Genomic DNA, 14,626 nt, shown 5'->3' on the forward strand with positions numbered 1-14,626 from the left:
CCTCAACTCTTTTCACTTATTTTTCTGTACTTACCTACCTGTGAGAAAATACTTGTAAGACTTAATTTCAAAGAATCCATGTAATAAATAGTCAAGAAAATACTTAATATTCCAAATGCCATTAACTTCACAATGCCAATAATATAGCCAAGGGATATTAACCCTAAAATTATATGATAGAACTGATTAATAAAAACAAGAGGCAAGAATAATGTTAATAAACTTGGATCATTTCTCCAAGACACTACAGAGTATGTTTTCCAAGCCAATGCATCAAGATACTTTGGAATTTCACGACAATGTCTTGAATATTCTAGCATTATTGGTCTTCCTCAATCACCTTGCCAAATCAGAGTAGAGAGGTTTAAGTATGTACTGCCTTCCTTATGGTGTGCAAGGCAATATACCAGCACCACAGAGAATATCTAGAAATAGAAGACACACAATTGCTGCCATCATAGAGCTTATTTTCTAATTAGGTAAGTGATCATATGGTATGTTAAGTAGCAATATAATCAGAAAAGTCATTAAAAGTAATAATGCAGGCTGGAGCCATAGCTCAGTGGTAGAGCCCTTGCCTCGCACATGTGAGGCACTGGGTTTGATCCTCAGCACCACACAAAAATAAATTAATAAACAAAGATTTTTTTAAAAAAGAATTACTTGAGATTTAGAAAACCACTTCCTGAAACCATTGCATAAGGGTCACAAACTCAAACGCCCAGTAGAAGCAGGGAGCAACAGAGGCAGCAGTGGACTGTGTCTAATTTAGTCCCTGCTCAGCTTCAGCTGACTAGCTGCCATGAAGGAATGCAAGCCTAATGTTGCCAGATCTTCTGCTTTTTTAACAGAAGCCAGAAACATGATTTTTATGTGAAATCTCACTATTTTGAAATGTTGGCAACAAATTAAAGGGGTGGTGGAAAAATGACCATAGAGTCCAAATAAAATTCATACCAAAATTGCAATGAAACCCTAATCTTGGACAGATCTACTTAGGTCCATTCAATAGTCAGCAAACATTAATGGAGTCCCTACTACATGCCCTGCCTAATATGCCCAAACTGTAACAAATAGATCCATCCTGTCAATATCAGTATCACCTCTGCCTATCACAGGTCTTGATTATCTTACTCAGTCTCAGAAGGCTTGGTAAGGACATTTAGGACACCATTACTTCCCTCAAATCATAACAATGATAAAACACAAAAAGAAAGGTTAAAAGTAGGGCTCAGTGATAGAGTGCTTGCCCAGCACCACAAGTAATAACAAAAAAATAAACAAAACACAACAGAAACACAAATTCCATTTTGCCCTAAACCAAACTCTCTGACAAAGGCTGCCAGATGCACTAAAGTTAAACATCTGGAGATGTTGAGAATACACACTTTAAACAAAACCATAGGGTTTTTTTTTCATTTTGTGAAACAGGCACAACCCAGAAATAAAATTCTTTTTTTTTAATCAATAGACTGAGGGCAAGAGACAGATAATGCATTTTAGTAATATTAATATGGACAAATGGAGCCGGGTGCAGTGACACACGCCTGTAATCCCAGAAAGGCCGGGGGACCACAAGTTCAAAGGCTGAGGCAGGGGGACCACAAGTTCAAAGCCAGCCTCAGCAACTTACTGAGGCCTGAGCAGCTTAGTAAGACCCTGTCTCTAAATTAAAAAAAAAAAAAAAAAAAGATGAACCAATGGGTATCAATACTATCAGCTTGATCCATCCTGCATAGGCTGAATGTTTGTGCCTCCTTCCCCAAATACATATGTAGAAATCCTAACCTTCAAAGTGATGGCTTTGGGAGGTGGGGTACTTAGGATATGATTAGGTTATGAAATCTTTACACTTATAAATGAAATATTAAATGCTCATATTAAAGAGACCAGAGAGAGAGAGAGAGAGAGAGAGAGAGAGAGAGAGAGAGAGATCCATTGCCCCCTTTAACCTTTTACAAGATAAGGCACCTTCTATGAACCAAAAAGCAGGCCCTCATGAGAAACTGAATCTGCTGGCACATCGATCTTGGATTTCCCAGCCTCCAGAACTATGAGAAATAAATTTTTGCTGCTTATAAGTCACCCATTCTGTGGCATTTTGTTATAGCAGCTCAAACAGACCAAGAAATCCATTATAAAATTCCTCCATTTAGTAGCCAATTATGATCAATACCTATTCTGATACATATAGCAAAACGGTGATACTCTATCAGAACTTCTGCATTAATTACTTAACATTCCCAGAAAAAATTTTAAAAACTTTCCCTAATCATCTATTTGGTTACCCTGTTCACTCAATACAGAATTATTTGCATGTATTAACCAATTTTCCATTCAGGGCAGAGCAAACCTCCAAAAGTAATCAATTGATGATACTTGGTTTTATTTATTTATTTTTTTTAAAGAGAGAATGGGGGGCGCAGAGAGAGAGAGAGAGAGAATTTTAACATTTATTTATTTTTTCTTAGTTCTCGGCGGACACAACATCTTTGTTGGTATGTGGTGCTGCTGAGGATCGAACCCGGGTCGTATGCACGCTAGGCGAGCGCACTACCGCTTGAGCCACATCCCCAGCCCCCAATACTTGGTTTTAATATTTTAAAAATGACTTTCCCTTCTTTGAGATACAATACACATACTGTAAAATTCACCATTTTGAAGTATACAAGTCAGTGGTTTTTACTATATTTCTAAAGTGGGAGACTATCACCACTAAATCAACAATATTTTCACAGCCCCAAAATGAAACCCCGCACACATTAGTCATCATTTTCCCTCCACCCATAGTAGGAAAGCACTGATCTATTTCTGTCTCTAAATATTTGCCTATTCCAGACATTTCATATACATAGGATCATGAAACAGATGGCCTTTTATGTAAGCCTTCTTTCACTCAGCACAATATCCTCAAGATTCACCCATATTCTAACATTTTTTGATATGTTCTTCCTTTTTATGGTAATATCCCATAATAGAGATATATCACATTTTTTAAATCTGTTCAGCATTTGATGGGACATTTGGCTTGTTTCCCATTTTTTGGCTATTATGGATAATGCTACTGAAAACATCTGTGCACAAATTTTTGTATCAACATGTTTTCACTTCTCTTAAGTATACATCCAGAAGTAGTATGGTAAATTATTACAGTAACTCTGCTTGTAGGAACTGCCAAAATGGTGGTACCATTTTATATTCTGATTAGCAATATATTAGGGCTTCAATTTCACCAATTCTGTGATTCTGCACATCTTCCTCAATACTTTTATTGTCCATCTTTTTAATCTTAGTGAGTACAAAATGGTATCTCATTGTGGCTATGATTTGCATTTCCCTAATGATGCTAAACATCTTTTTATGTACTTATTGACCATCTGAATATCTTCTGGGGGGAAATATATTCAAATGAATTGTCCATTTTTTTAATTGGGTTATCTTTTTATTATTATTGAGTTCTAAGAGTTTTCTGTATATTCTTAATTTTGATCAAGTCTAATTTACCTATGTTATTTTCTGTTGCTTGTACCTTAGGTGTTGTATCTAAGACACTGTTAACCCACTCCAAGGTAGAAAAACTTACACAAGTTTTCTTCTAAAATTTTTATAGCTCTTACATTTAGATTTTTGATCCATTTTTAGTTCCTCAAACATGAAATTCATTCCCTTGCATTATAGCTATCTAATGGTACTAGTACTATTGGTTGAAAGAACTATTCTTTCTCCATTGATCTTTGAGCACTATTTTTTAAATTTTTTGTGGAGATTTATTTCTGGACAATCAATCCTATTCCATGATTTATATGTCTATCCTGATGTCAAATCCATAATCAAATTTACTACTGCTTAGTAGTAATTTTTGAAATTGGGGCCTATGAGCCCTTTGACTTTTTTTCAAGATTGTTTTGTCTAGTATGGGACCCTTGTATTTTTTTTAACATATATTAGGACCAAAATATTAATTTATGCCAAAAAATATTCAGATGTAATTTTAACAGAAATTATGTTGAATCTGTAGATCAATTTGGGGAATATTATCATCTTAATGATAGAACGTCTTCCAATAATGAACATGGGATATCTGGTCCTCTTGCATTTCTCTGAATAATGTTTTCAGATTTTCAGTGTGAAAGGTTGCACTTTTTCTGTTAAATTAATTTCCTTTTAAAAAATATTTTTATTAGTTATTGATGGGCCTTTATTTATTTGTTTATATGTGGTGCTGAGAATAGAACCAGTTTCTCACACATGCTGGGCAAGCACTCTACCACTGAGCCACAACCCCAGCCTCATCTTCTGTTAAATTTATTTCTAAAGTATTTTATTCTTCTTTATATTTTTATTAGTGCATTATAGTTATACATAATAGTGGTATTCTTTGTGACATGTACATACATGCATATATTGTAATTTACTCCATTTCATTCTCTAGACTTCCCCTTTCCCTCCCTTCCTTTTTTCCTGAATCCCCTTTCTCTACTGATCTTTCTTCTATTTATTTTATTACCTTTATTTATTTAATTTTTAATAGGTGCATTATAATTATACATAAAACTGTGACTCATTGTGATATATGCATACAGCACATAGCATAATTTAGTCCATTTAGTCTTCCTCCACTCCACCCTGCCCTTCAATGACTTTCTTCTATTATACTAGTCTCCCTTCTGTTTTCATCAGATTCCCTTTTATTATTCCTTATTTCTCTTCACTTCCACACAGGAGAGAAGATTTGACCCTCGTCTCCCTGAGTCTGGCTTATTCACTTAGCATGTCGTTCTCTAGTTCTATCCATTTATCAGCAAATGATATAATTTCATTCTTCTTGATGGCTGAGTAGAACTCTATTGTGTACTGCCAGTGTCTCGGCTGGCACTGAATCACGAGCCACTACACAGCTTTGTAGATTCAAATAGCAATTCTTTATTCCAGAACTCACACCAGCCTCCAGCTAACATGTTCTGCTCCAATCTCCAATATCCAATCACCTACTCCACAGAGGCTTTTTCCAAATCCAATTTGAATCTCAACAGGAACACGCAGCAGGAACACCCTAATCCCAGCAGCAATAATCTTCAACCTCCAACTTCCCTAAAACCCCTATTGTCTTAAAGTGGGAATGCCTTAAACCCAAATTATCTTAAGCCCGGATACTTCCTCAAACCTGCAGGATACTTCCTCAAACCTGGATCCACCCTCATTCACCTTGAGCAGGGTCGCCTTTCTCAAACACACATGCAAGGTCACAGCGGATTTCAAAGGCAAGTCCATTTAACATGGGGTACGCTGGCAAGGATTTTGAATCATCATTTCTACTTGGCAATGGCCCTCAGCAGTGTACATATGCCATACATTTTCTTCTCTTCTTTTATTCTTTTTTAAAAATTCTTTTTGAATTAATGTTTGGACTATTCATTGCTCAAGTAAAAATGATTTTGATACTTTTATCTTGTATTCAGCCACCTCATTGAACTTGTTTATTAGCTCTAATTTATGTGAGTGTGTTCCTTAGGATTTTCTACATAAAAGATCATGGCATCAGAAAATAAAAACAGTTACACATTCCTTTATTACATCTTATTTTGGCCTGATTGCCCTAGTTAGGAGTTCTAATGTAATGCTGAACATAAGTGGCAAGAGTGTATACCCTTGACCTTTTACTGATCTTAAGGGAGAGCTTTCAGTTTTTCACCAGTAAGTATATGCTATGTTTTCCACTGCTGTTCTTGATCAGGTTGAGAAAATTCCATTCCTAGTTCATTGAGTGTTTTTAATCATGAAATGGAATTAGATTATTGTCAAATGCTTTTTCTACATCTGCTTAAACATCATTTAATTTTTGCCCTTTATTCATTACATGTTACATTAGCTGATTTCCTATGCTGAGATGTATACTGTTTTAAAACTGTAGAAGTTAAAAAACAGACCACTAAATAGTTATTATAAAGGGTCAGTTGGTCCCATTATTTTTGAGACTGTGGCAAGGCAAACCATCATGGCAGGGAGCATGTAGTAGAGAACAACTGTTTACCTTATGGGAGTCAGAAAGCAAAAGAAAAGAGAGGAGGGATGTAGGTCCCAACAGGATTTTCGAGAGCACGCCTCCATGACCTAAATTCCTCCCACTAGGCCCCACCTCCCAAAGGTTCTATTACTTCCCAATAGTACCACAGGATGGTGATCAAGCCTTTCACACATAGGCCTCTGGGGAAATTCTTAGATCCAAACTATAGCAACAGTAATACAATAAAAGCAAATTCCTTTGGGGAAAAATGAATGAAGGAGTAGGCAAGTTAAAAAAAGATTAAAGACAGAATTAGTGGTAAAGTTGAAAATGCAGAGATTAGAACAACTGTCAAGTAATTCTACCTATAAACAATTCTTTTTATCAGGGAAAACCAGAATACTTCCTGCTCTCTACCTCTTTCTTCACTGAGTCTCCAACATATGGTTGGCAGGGACTTGGTAGTCAGCTGCAAAGTGACAACTGTTACCAAAGTATTTCTCTTCTATTCATTGAATAGATAATTTTTTTCTTTCTTTCTTGGCATAAGAAAGCTTCTATATATAGACTTGTATAAGAGAAGAATTTATTAGCTCTAATTTATTAGAAAATTAGGTTACACCAGGTTGTATGCGTGTGTACAAGCACATATGTACACTCATTTTTTAATTACATAACATATAAACTCCCTTAACAAATATTCAAAAAATATGAAAGGGGAGCCCACCCTGTGCAATTGCTATGTAGCATGATCACTGACACACCATACACCCCTAGTAGGCAGTCAAGGATAGGGTCAAGATACAACATTTTAATATTCTGTCCAGGGTATGTGATACAGGTTTAGAGCAGAAAGAGACATTTTTTGAAAAAAATTAAATGAGATTTGAGTTCTAAGCCATGTGACTTTGAAGAAATCCTACACCTATAATCCAGAAAAACCATGCCATATTTTCTGGGCTTCTAAGGAGAAGACCAGCAATACTTGAGTTCTTGGTAACTGTCTTCCAAAGCTGTAAGATACTTCTCCCATGAGAGGTCAAAAGTAAAGAAAGGGTTTCCACTAATCCATACAGCATCTATAAGTGAATTAGAAAAAATGTACCTCTTCCTCTGAGTAAATGAAGCTCCATTCCAAGGCACATAGCATGATGAGTGGAGCACAGCTGGATTTCAAGACTACACAGCCCTAAGCCTGGAACCTTCATAGCAACTTCACAACTGCCAGAGGGCAGAGTCATTGGTGCCAACAAGACACAAAGTAACCGTGGCAGTGCTGCCAGGAAGATCTGAAAGTGTCTTTTTTGTATATTCCTCTGATATCCCCTGCATGCTGTGAATCAGAACTGACTTGAGAGAAGCAAGATAAAACTGTTCTAGATGAAAATATAACCTCAGGATGGGTCATAGGAGGACCCTAGTTGGGTTGCTTGGCAAGCTCTATTGGAAAGGCTGAGAGCTGCCTAGGGAAAGGCAATCAGGTGTCCAACAGTCACTAAACATAATAAAGAGAATCAGATGCTATTTTAAAAGAACAACTGCCCAGAAAACTCTAAGGATCTATGCATATGTATCTATAAGTCATTTTATGTAACTTAAATTTTGACTAAACTAACTTCATCTACAAAATGTACGTCAAACATAATCATTTCTTACCATCTTTACTAACATTTCTCTATTCTAGGCCATCATCACCTTTTGGCAGAACTATTATAATAGCTTCCTGATTGGTCTTCCTCCTTCCTTCTTGCCACCTTAGAATCAAGTCCCCATTTATCTAGATTAATAAAAAACCCATCATTCCCTGCTATAAAACCCCCTTGTGAAGGATTTTTCAATAGGCTTTTCAATAGCAGAAGGAATCACAGTTGCATTTCAAGTGTTTATGCCAACACTTGTTCAAGTTGGGTTAATGCCCCAAGGGGTAAACTCTGACCAACAAGAAACAAGCAATGGGACTCTTCTAAGAGGTGGTAGTTTCACGTAGTAGAAGATGTACCATGTGACAAGACAACCAGCTCAGTTTACTTGCAAGGTTAGGGCCTACTTGGTAGCATCTTTCCTCCTTTCTTGCCTTATTTATTGTTTTCTTTCATTCTTGCTGCTCTGGGTTTGTACCACTCAATAAAACCTTACCTCCAGTTGCTTTCTGAGGACACAGGGCCCAAGCCCTACAAATCAGCTAAAATGAACTTTTCTGCAATCCTATCACACACAAAACTGCTTTACCACACTTCAGATTCTGAAGTCAGACAGATAATAGTTGCACATTCTTAGACAAAGGTATTTCACGTCTCTTAGCCTTATTTTATTTATATATAAAATATGAAGTATAATAAAGTTTACTGAAATTAATCAATGTAATATAAATGATGCCAGGTACATTATTTATATTAGTATTTCCAGTGCTTAATATGTCATCTACTACACTGTAGGTATGCCTAATGCCTACAATGTTTACAATAGTACATTTTCTCTGTATTTAAAAAATTCCAACCAAGTAGCAAAGATTGAAAGACCTGTAAGGTCTCAATACAAATAGCCAGTAATCTATAAAAACACATTAAATCTATACATGAATGCTCTCTGAAAAATGGCCCTTTACTGCAAATAATTCACTTTACCTGGGTTTTTGCCTCTCCAACTTATCACGAAAAACAATTAAGTCAAAAGTACAGATGTCGCCAGCTTTAGGCACAGTATATTCCTGAGAGGATGCACACAAATCAAATATCTGTAAATCAAACCATATTTCACAAGCACTAGGGGAAAAACACCCTTTAAAATGACTTCAACAAATAATGCTATAGTAAACTGTTACTGTAAAATGAAGGTTTCTTCATAGCCGGTGATTATGTTGACTTATAATTTCATTAGGTTTTCATAAGAAAGGAAATACAGCAATCAGCATATGGCAACATGAGCTCCCTCCCACCCCACATGAAGTCCCATGCTTGCTCAGGACTCTACAAGCAAGAAGATCATCACCAGAACTGAACACAGCCAATGCTACGCCTGGAGTCTGTGAAACTGTTGTTATAAAGTTAAAAAAATTTATGGCAACAGTATAGATTGTCACAGGTATGATGTTACTTTGTCTGACAAAGCAAGAACAGCAAATAGAAACAAAATATTCCTATAAAACCAGTATTCAAAAGGAAGATTCCAGGGCTGGGGATGTGGCTCAAGCGGTAGCGCACTCGCCTGGCATGCGTGCGGCCCGGGTTCGATCCTCAGCACCACATACCAACAAAGATGTTGTGTCCGCCGAGAACTAAAAAAAAAAATAAATATTAAAAAATTCTCTCTATCTCTCCTCTCTCACTCTCTCTTTAAAAAAAAAAGGAAGATTCCAGTTAATAAAATTATCATAAGCATTTATATTATTACAAGCTTTTGTGGATATATATATGGATATTGATAGTATTCATGCATAAAACTCACAGGATAAAAAATATGCATCAGAATCATGATAACTCTGTGGTGGCTTAACAGGTAACTCATTTTAAAGGTTTCTCTTATGTTTTCCTTTATTTTAAAAAATTTTTCAGGCATATGCATTACTGTTTTGGGTCTCACAAATGAACTTCCACAAAGGAATCATTTGTTTCTGACACTTTTGGCTTTGGCAAAAAGTTGGGAAAATCACCACATTTCACACTGCTAAAGCCGTTTCACAGAAAATATTTCTTGTATTATCTGGATTAGACTTGAAGAAAACAATATTAATATTGTTGGCAATCAGTTTTACCATCTCTAATTTTCCTGATGATCAAGCCACATTCCTACATCTCTGATTACACTGATGGTATACGGGTATTGTTCTACTTCCTATAAATGTAAAAGGTAAACGCTGTGCCTTCAAGGGCAGTTATGCAATGCTCCTAGACAGAATTCCAAAAGTCTGCATCTCTTACAAGAAGATGCCCAATTGTCTGGCAAATGTTGGCAACCTTGAGGAGTGTTCCTCACACTGGGAGTCTGTGCCTTTGGCAGCCACTGCAACAGACTGAATCTCAATTAGAGGCTTATTATATTGGTACGGAATGGTTTGTGCAGCCTACTAATTGGAAAGCCTGCCTGTCTAGTAAATACTCCACTCTGTGGATTTTGTTTTGTTTGTGGGAGTTGTGGGTGGCGAGTTACAAAGGATTGAACTCAGGGGGACTTAACCACTTGAGCCACATCCCCAGCCCTACTTTGCATTTTATTTAGAGACAGGGTCTCACTGAGATGCTTATGCCTCACTGTTGCTGAGGCTGGCTTTGAACTCATAATCCTCCTGCCTCAGATCTCCGAAGCTGCTGGGATCACAGGCATGCGCCACCACACCCCACCACTCTGTGGGTTTAAGACCTAGGTTCTTTGCTCCTCCCCTCCCCTTTGCCAAGCATTTTTGTAAAGCCACATGTCAAGCGCCTATGAATCATAGGTTATTGTCCTTTACTCTAGAAGACACAATGACATAGGAGAAAAAAAATAAGGGTTTCTCCAAGGAATCATGAAAAAAGACACATGAAAGTTTCCTTTCTTAAATCTAAGAAGTACACTAGGTACTGCTCACAGTCTTTACAGAGTTCTAAGTCAAATGGTTTCTGGACAGTGTTATATTGAAAAAAAAGTGATTCAATATTTAGACTTCTATTTAATGTTTTGTGCTTGATTTTTCAACTTTTGATAGAATATATTGGTACCACTCACTCAACATATGATATACAGAATCTACAACATCCAAAAAGAGATACATTAAGATACTAAGAAAGAGTTGGTCTGCTTCTAGATCAATATTACTAATCAGTAGGGAAATGCAAAGCAAAATCATAAAGGGATACCACTTCACACCCATCAGGAAGAACTATCATTTTAAAAAATGAAAATCCTAAGTGAAGACTTAAACAAATTGGAACTCTTGTGCATTGCTGATATGAACGTAAAATGATACTGTCTCTATGGAAGAGTTTGATGGTTCCTCAAAAAGTTAAACATAGAATTACCCTATAATACACCCAAATTAACTGAAAGCAGGGACTCAGATAACTTGTATGCTAATGCTCACTGCTGAATTACCATAATAAGTAAAATGTGGAAACAATCTATCAACAGATGAGTAGATAAAGAAAATAAAGTACACACATACAATGAAATGTTATGCAGACTTAAAAAGGAATAAAATTCTGACACGTTACAACTTGGTTGAAACTTAAAGACATTATATTAAACGAAATAAGCCAAATATAAATTAATAAATATTGTTATGATTCCACTTATAAGAGATATTAGGTCAGGTAAATTCATAGAATCCAAAGGTATTACAGAGGTTACCGGGGATAAGAAAATACAGGAAGTCAAAACTTAATGAGTATAGATCTTTTGTTGGGGATGACAAAAAGGTTCTGAAAATGTGTAATGTGATGAATATTGTATACACTTATGACAAGTTAAATGGTTAAAATGGCAAATTTAAAAAAAAAAGATAACTGACTTTAAACAAAAGTAATAACAACCTAGGGTAGGCTTACAACACACAAAAAAAGTAAAATGTATAACAATAGCAGCATCAAGATAGGAAGAAGAAAAGGGAAGCAAAATATTAAGTTCTTATACTTTAAGTGGCACAGCAAAATATCACTCAAGGGTAGACTGTGATAAGTTAAAGTTATAGCTTACTGCACCTAAAATAAAAGACTTAAGTCTAATAAACCAACAAAAGAGATAAAATGAAGCCATAAAACATCAAGAATCAAAATATAGTCTGATCCAAGAATTTATTCCCTAGAGAAATTCCTTGATAAAATGCAATATATATTTTTTTATCATCCAGTGAAAGGTTTATTAAAACTTAATCAGAGGTATAATTAAATCAATGAAAGTAAATGGCAAAAGTACTCACTGCCCAGACTGGTGAGGTAAAACCCAGAATTGCAGCCTTAGCTCCATCGGCAACATACGGAATGATATTTTCTCCTAGAGGTGTATCTCTAAACAAGGCTCTGAGGATATTCAAAGCATGAACCTAGGACAAGAAGTTCAAAATTAGCTGTGGGTTAATAACTATGGTGATTCTAAATCTGTATATAAAATTACAAGAAGAAAGTAATAATATGCAAGTGAAACAGTAGATTTAATAAAATAATAATTGATAAAAATAATTTTTAGATATTAGTAAGAACAATGTAATAAAAAAAATTTGATCCAACGAACCTATAAGGAATCCTGAATCTAACAAACACATTCTTTTCAAGGAACATTTATTCTTTAAAATGGCCTCAAACAAGGAACATTTATTTTTTAAAATGGCCTCAAATATAGGATTTCATTTTTATAACATTAAAGTAAAAGGTAAAACTAAAGTGTTAGAAATTAGGATTTTGGTTACTGTCAGGGAAACAGTGCTGATTAGAAGAGAACATGAAGGGGCCTTGGTGTCCTAGAAAAGTTCTGCTTCTTTCTTGTTACACAAATGTGATCACTTTGTGAAGCTGTAATGACTTGCACACTGTATATTATAATTAAATCTAAAAATGCATATAAAATATGACAGGGACAGCATGAGAAAGGAAGAACATAAGCCAATCTCAATTATGAACCCAGTGAGAAGCATAAATGTATATCCTTTCTAAAGAAAATTTAATAATGTATAAAAACATGTCAAAGTTGAGTTCATTCTCAGTATGCAAATATATTATATTTAAAAATCAGCATAAGTGCTGGGAATGTAGTTCACTGGTACAGCAATTGCCTAGCGTGTACAAGGCCCTTCAATCCCCAGCATTGAAAACTACAACAAAAAGAATAACATGTAATTCATGATATTTGAAAATTCTAGGGAAAAACCAAACGTATTTATCTCAAATGATGCAGGAAAGCACTCAACAATTGTTTTTTTTTTAATCAGATAAAGGACAGATTAAAAATTTCAACAAATAACAACAACATAAAGATGCCTGCTATCTCTATTTCTAGCAAAATTGTGCTACAGGTTCCAGCAGCAAAATAAAATTTTTTAAAAGACTAAGCATTAGAAAGCTAACAAATTTAGGATTACCTACTAGGGATACAATTATCTATAAAGAAAATCCTAAGAATTTATAGATAATTCATTAGTTGTATTATAGCAGTTCAGGTAAATTGCTAAACATAAGTACAACAATCACCAAAAAATCAATTTCATTCTCACAGAGAACAACACATAATATAAGATTTTGAAATATCATTTATAAGAAAAATATATAGAAATAAATCTCATAAAAGATTCATAAGACTTTTATGAGGAAAATATATGCATTCCTACCCACAGGTATGAGAATTTCTGTTGCTTACCAGCACCTTGGTATTATGAGACCTTTACAGTTTTTACTTTTCTGTATGAAATGGCTCGGACTCGGGGGCCAGAGGCTGCACGATGCTGCGGGTGAGTGGGCAGCGGGGGAGTGGGCAGCGCGGGCGGGCCAGGGGTCGGCGGGACCGGGGGACCGGGGGACTGGAGACCCGGCGCGGGCGGCTTGGGCGGGCAGGGGGCTCCGGCGCAGGGGGAGGATGCGCGGGCGGAGGGGCTCTGCCACCGGCGCCAGGTTGGTGCGCTTGGAATGCCGGGAGCCGCGCTGGGGCGGGGGGGAAGGGGTCCATGGGGCGGCGGGGGGGGGAGGGGGGAGGGGTCCACGGGGCGGCGGGGGGGGGGAGGGGTCCACGGGGGGGCGGGGGGGAGGGGTCCGCGGGGGGGGGCGGGGGGTAGGGGTCCGCGGGGCGGGGGGGGCGGGGGGGGGCGGGGGGGAGGGGTCCGCGGGGCGGGGGGGGGGAAGGGGTCCGCGGGGCGGGGGGGGAAGGGGTCCGCGGGGCGGGGGGGGGAAGGGGTCCGCGGGGCGGGGGGGGGGGGGGGAAGGGGTCCGCGGGGCGGGGGGGGGGGGGGAAGGGGTCCGCGGCGCGCCGGGCTGGAAGGTGCGGCGGCCTCAGGCGCGCCGGCCCGGGTCGGGGTTGGGTCCCGGAGGCCCCCTCCTACCTATGCCGGGCGCCACGTAGACGGAGTAGAGCAGCGAGGACGAGAGCGAGAAGAAGAAGAGCGCAGCGAGCAGCGAGCGGCGCGGCAGCCACAGCAGCCCCCGGCGGGAGCACATGCTGCAGCTGGGCGGCCGCTCGAGGGCCGGGCCTGCTCCTGCCGCTCCCGTGCGCCGCTGCCTGGCCCTCAGCTGCCGTCTCCGGAGCCTCACGGGCCCGCCGCTGCCGCCGCCGCCGCCGCCTCGCGGATCACAGCCAACGGCCGCCGTGGGACGGGCCACATGAAGCGGGCGGGGCCGCGCGGCCCAGAGCAAGCTCAGCGACGGGGGCGGAGCGGGCGGTCGCACAGGGGCGGAGGGGCGGGGCCAGCGCCACCGGGCACCGTCGCAAAAGACCCGCGCGCTCGCCACCCGACCCCACTCGCCCCCGAGGCCGCGCAGCGGCTTTAGGGAGCGTCACTAAATGACGACAGCCCCTCTCCCCGCAGGGCCACCGCCCAGGCTTGCAGGGAGCGTCTCTCAAGAGCCAGCCGGCTTCGCGCTTGGGCTCCTCAAGAAGGGGGCCAAGGGGCCATCTGCAAAGTCTGACCGTCTGATAGCCCACTGCAGCAGAAGAACTGGGATTGTAATT

General features: G+C 39.0%; 1 protein-coding gene across 1 annotated transcript in view; it reads right to left on the reverse strand.

Moving 5' to 3' along the window:
* The window catches only part of LOC144372889 (uncharacterized), a gene marked incomplete at its 5' end in the record, with an annotated part of 57,574 nt that extends 43,135 nt beyond the window's left edge, over window positions 1–14,439 (reverse strand). Inside the window, 2 exons of the mRNA XM_078036116.1 lie at window positions 11,895–12,017; window positions 14,001–14,439. Of these exons, the coding sequence (XP_077892242.1) occupies window positions 11,983–12,017; window positions 14,001–14,439 (474 nt within the window). The remainder of the gene's footprint in view (window positions 1–11,894; window positions 12,018–14,000) is intronic.
* Window positions 14,440–14,626: the final 187 nt, after the last annotated feature.

Source organism: Ictidomys tridecemlineatus, unplaced genomic scaffold, assembly GCF_052094955.1.
Source record: "Ictidomys tridecemlineatus isolate mIctTri1 unplaced genomic scaffold, mIctTri1.hap1 Scaffold_1846, whole genome shotgun sequence".
NCBI lineage: Eukaryota > Metazoa > Chordata > Mammalia > Rodentia > Sciuridae > Ictidomys > Ictidomys tridecemlineatus.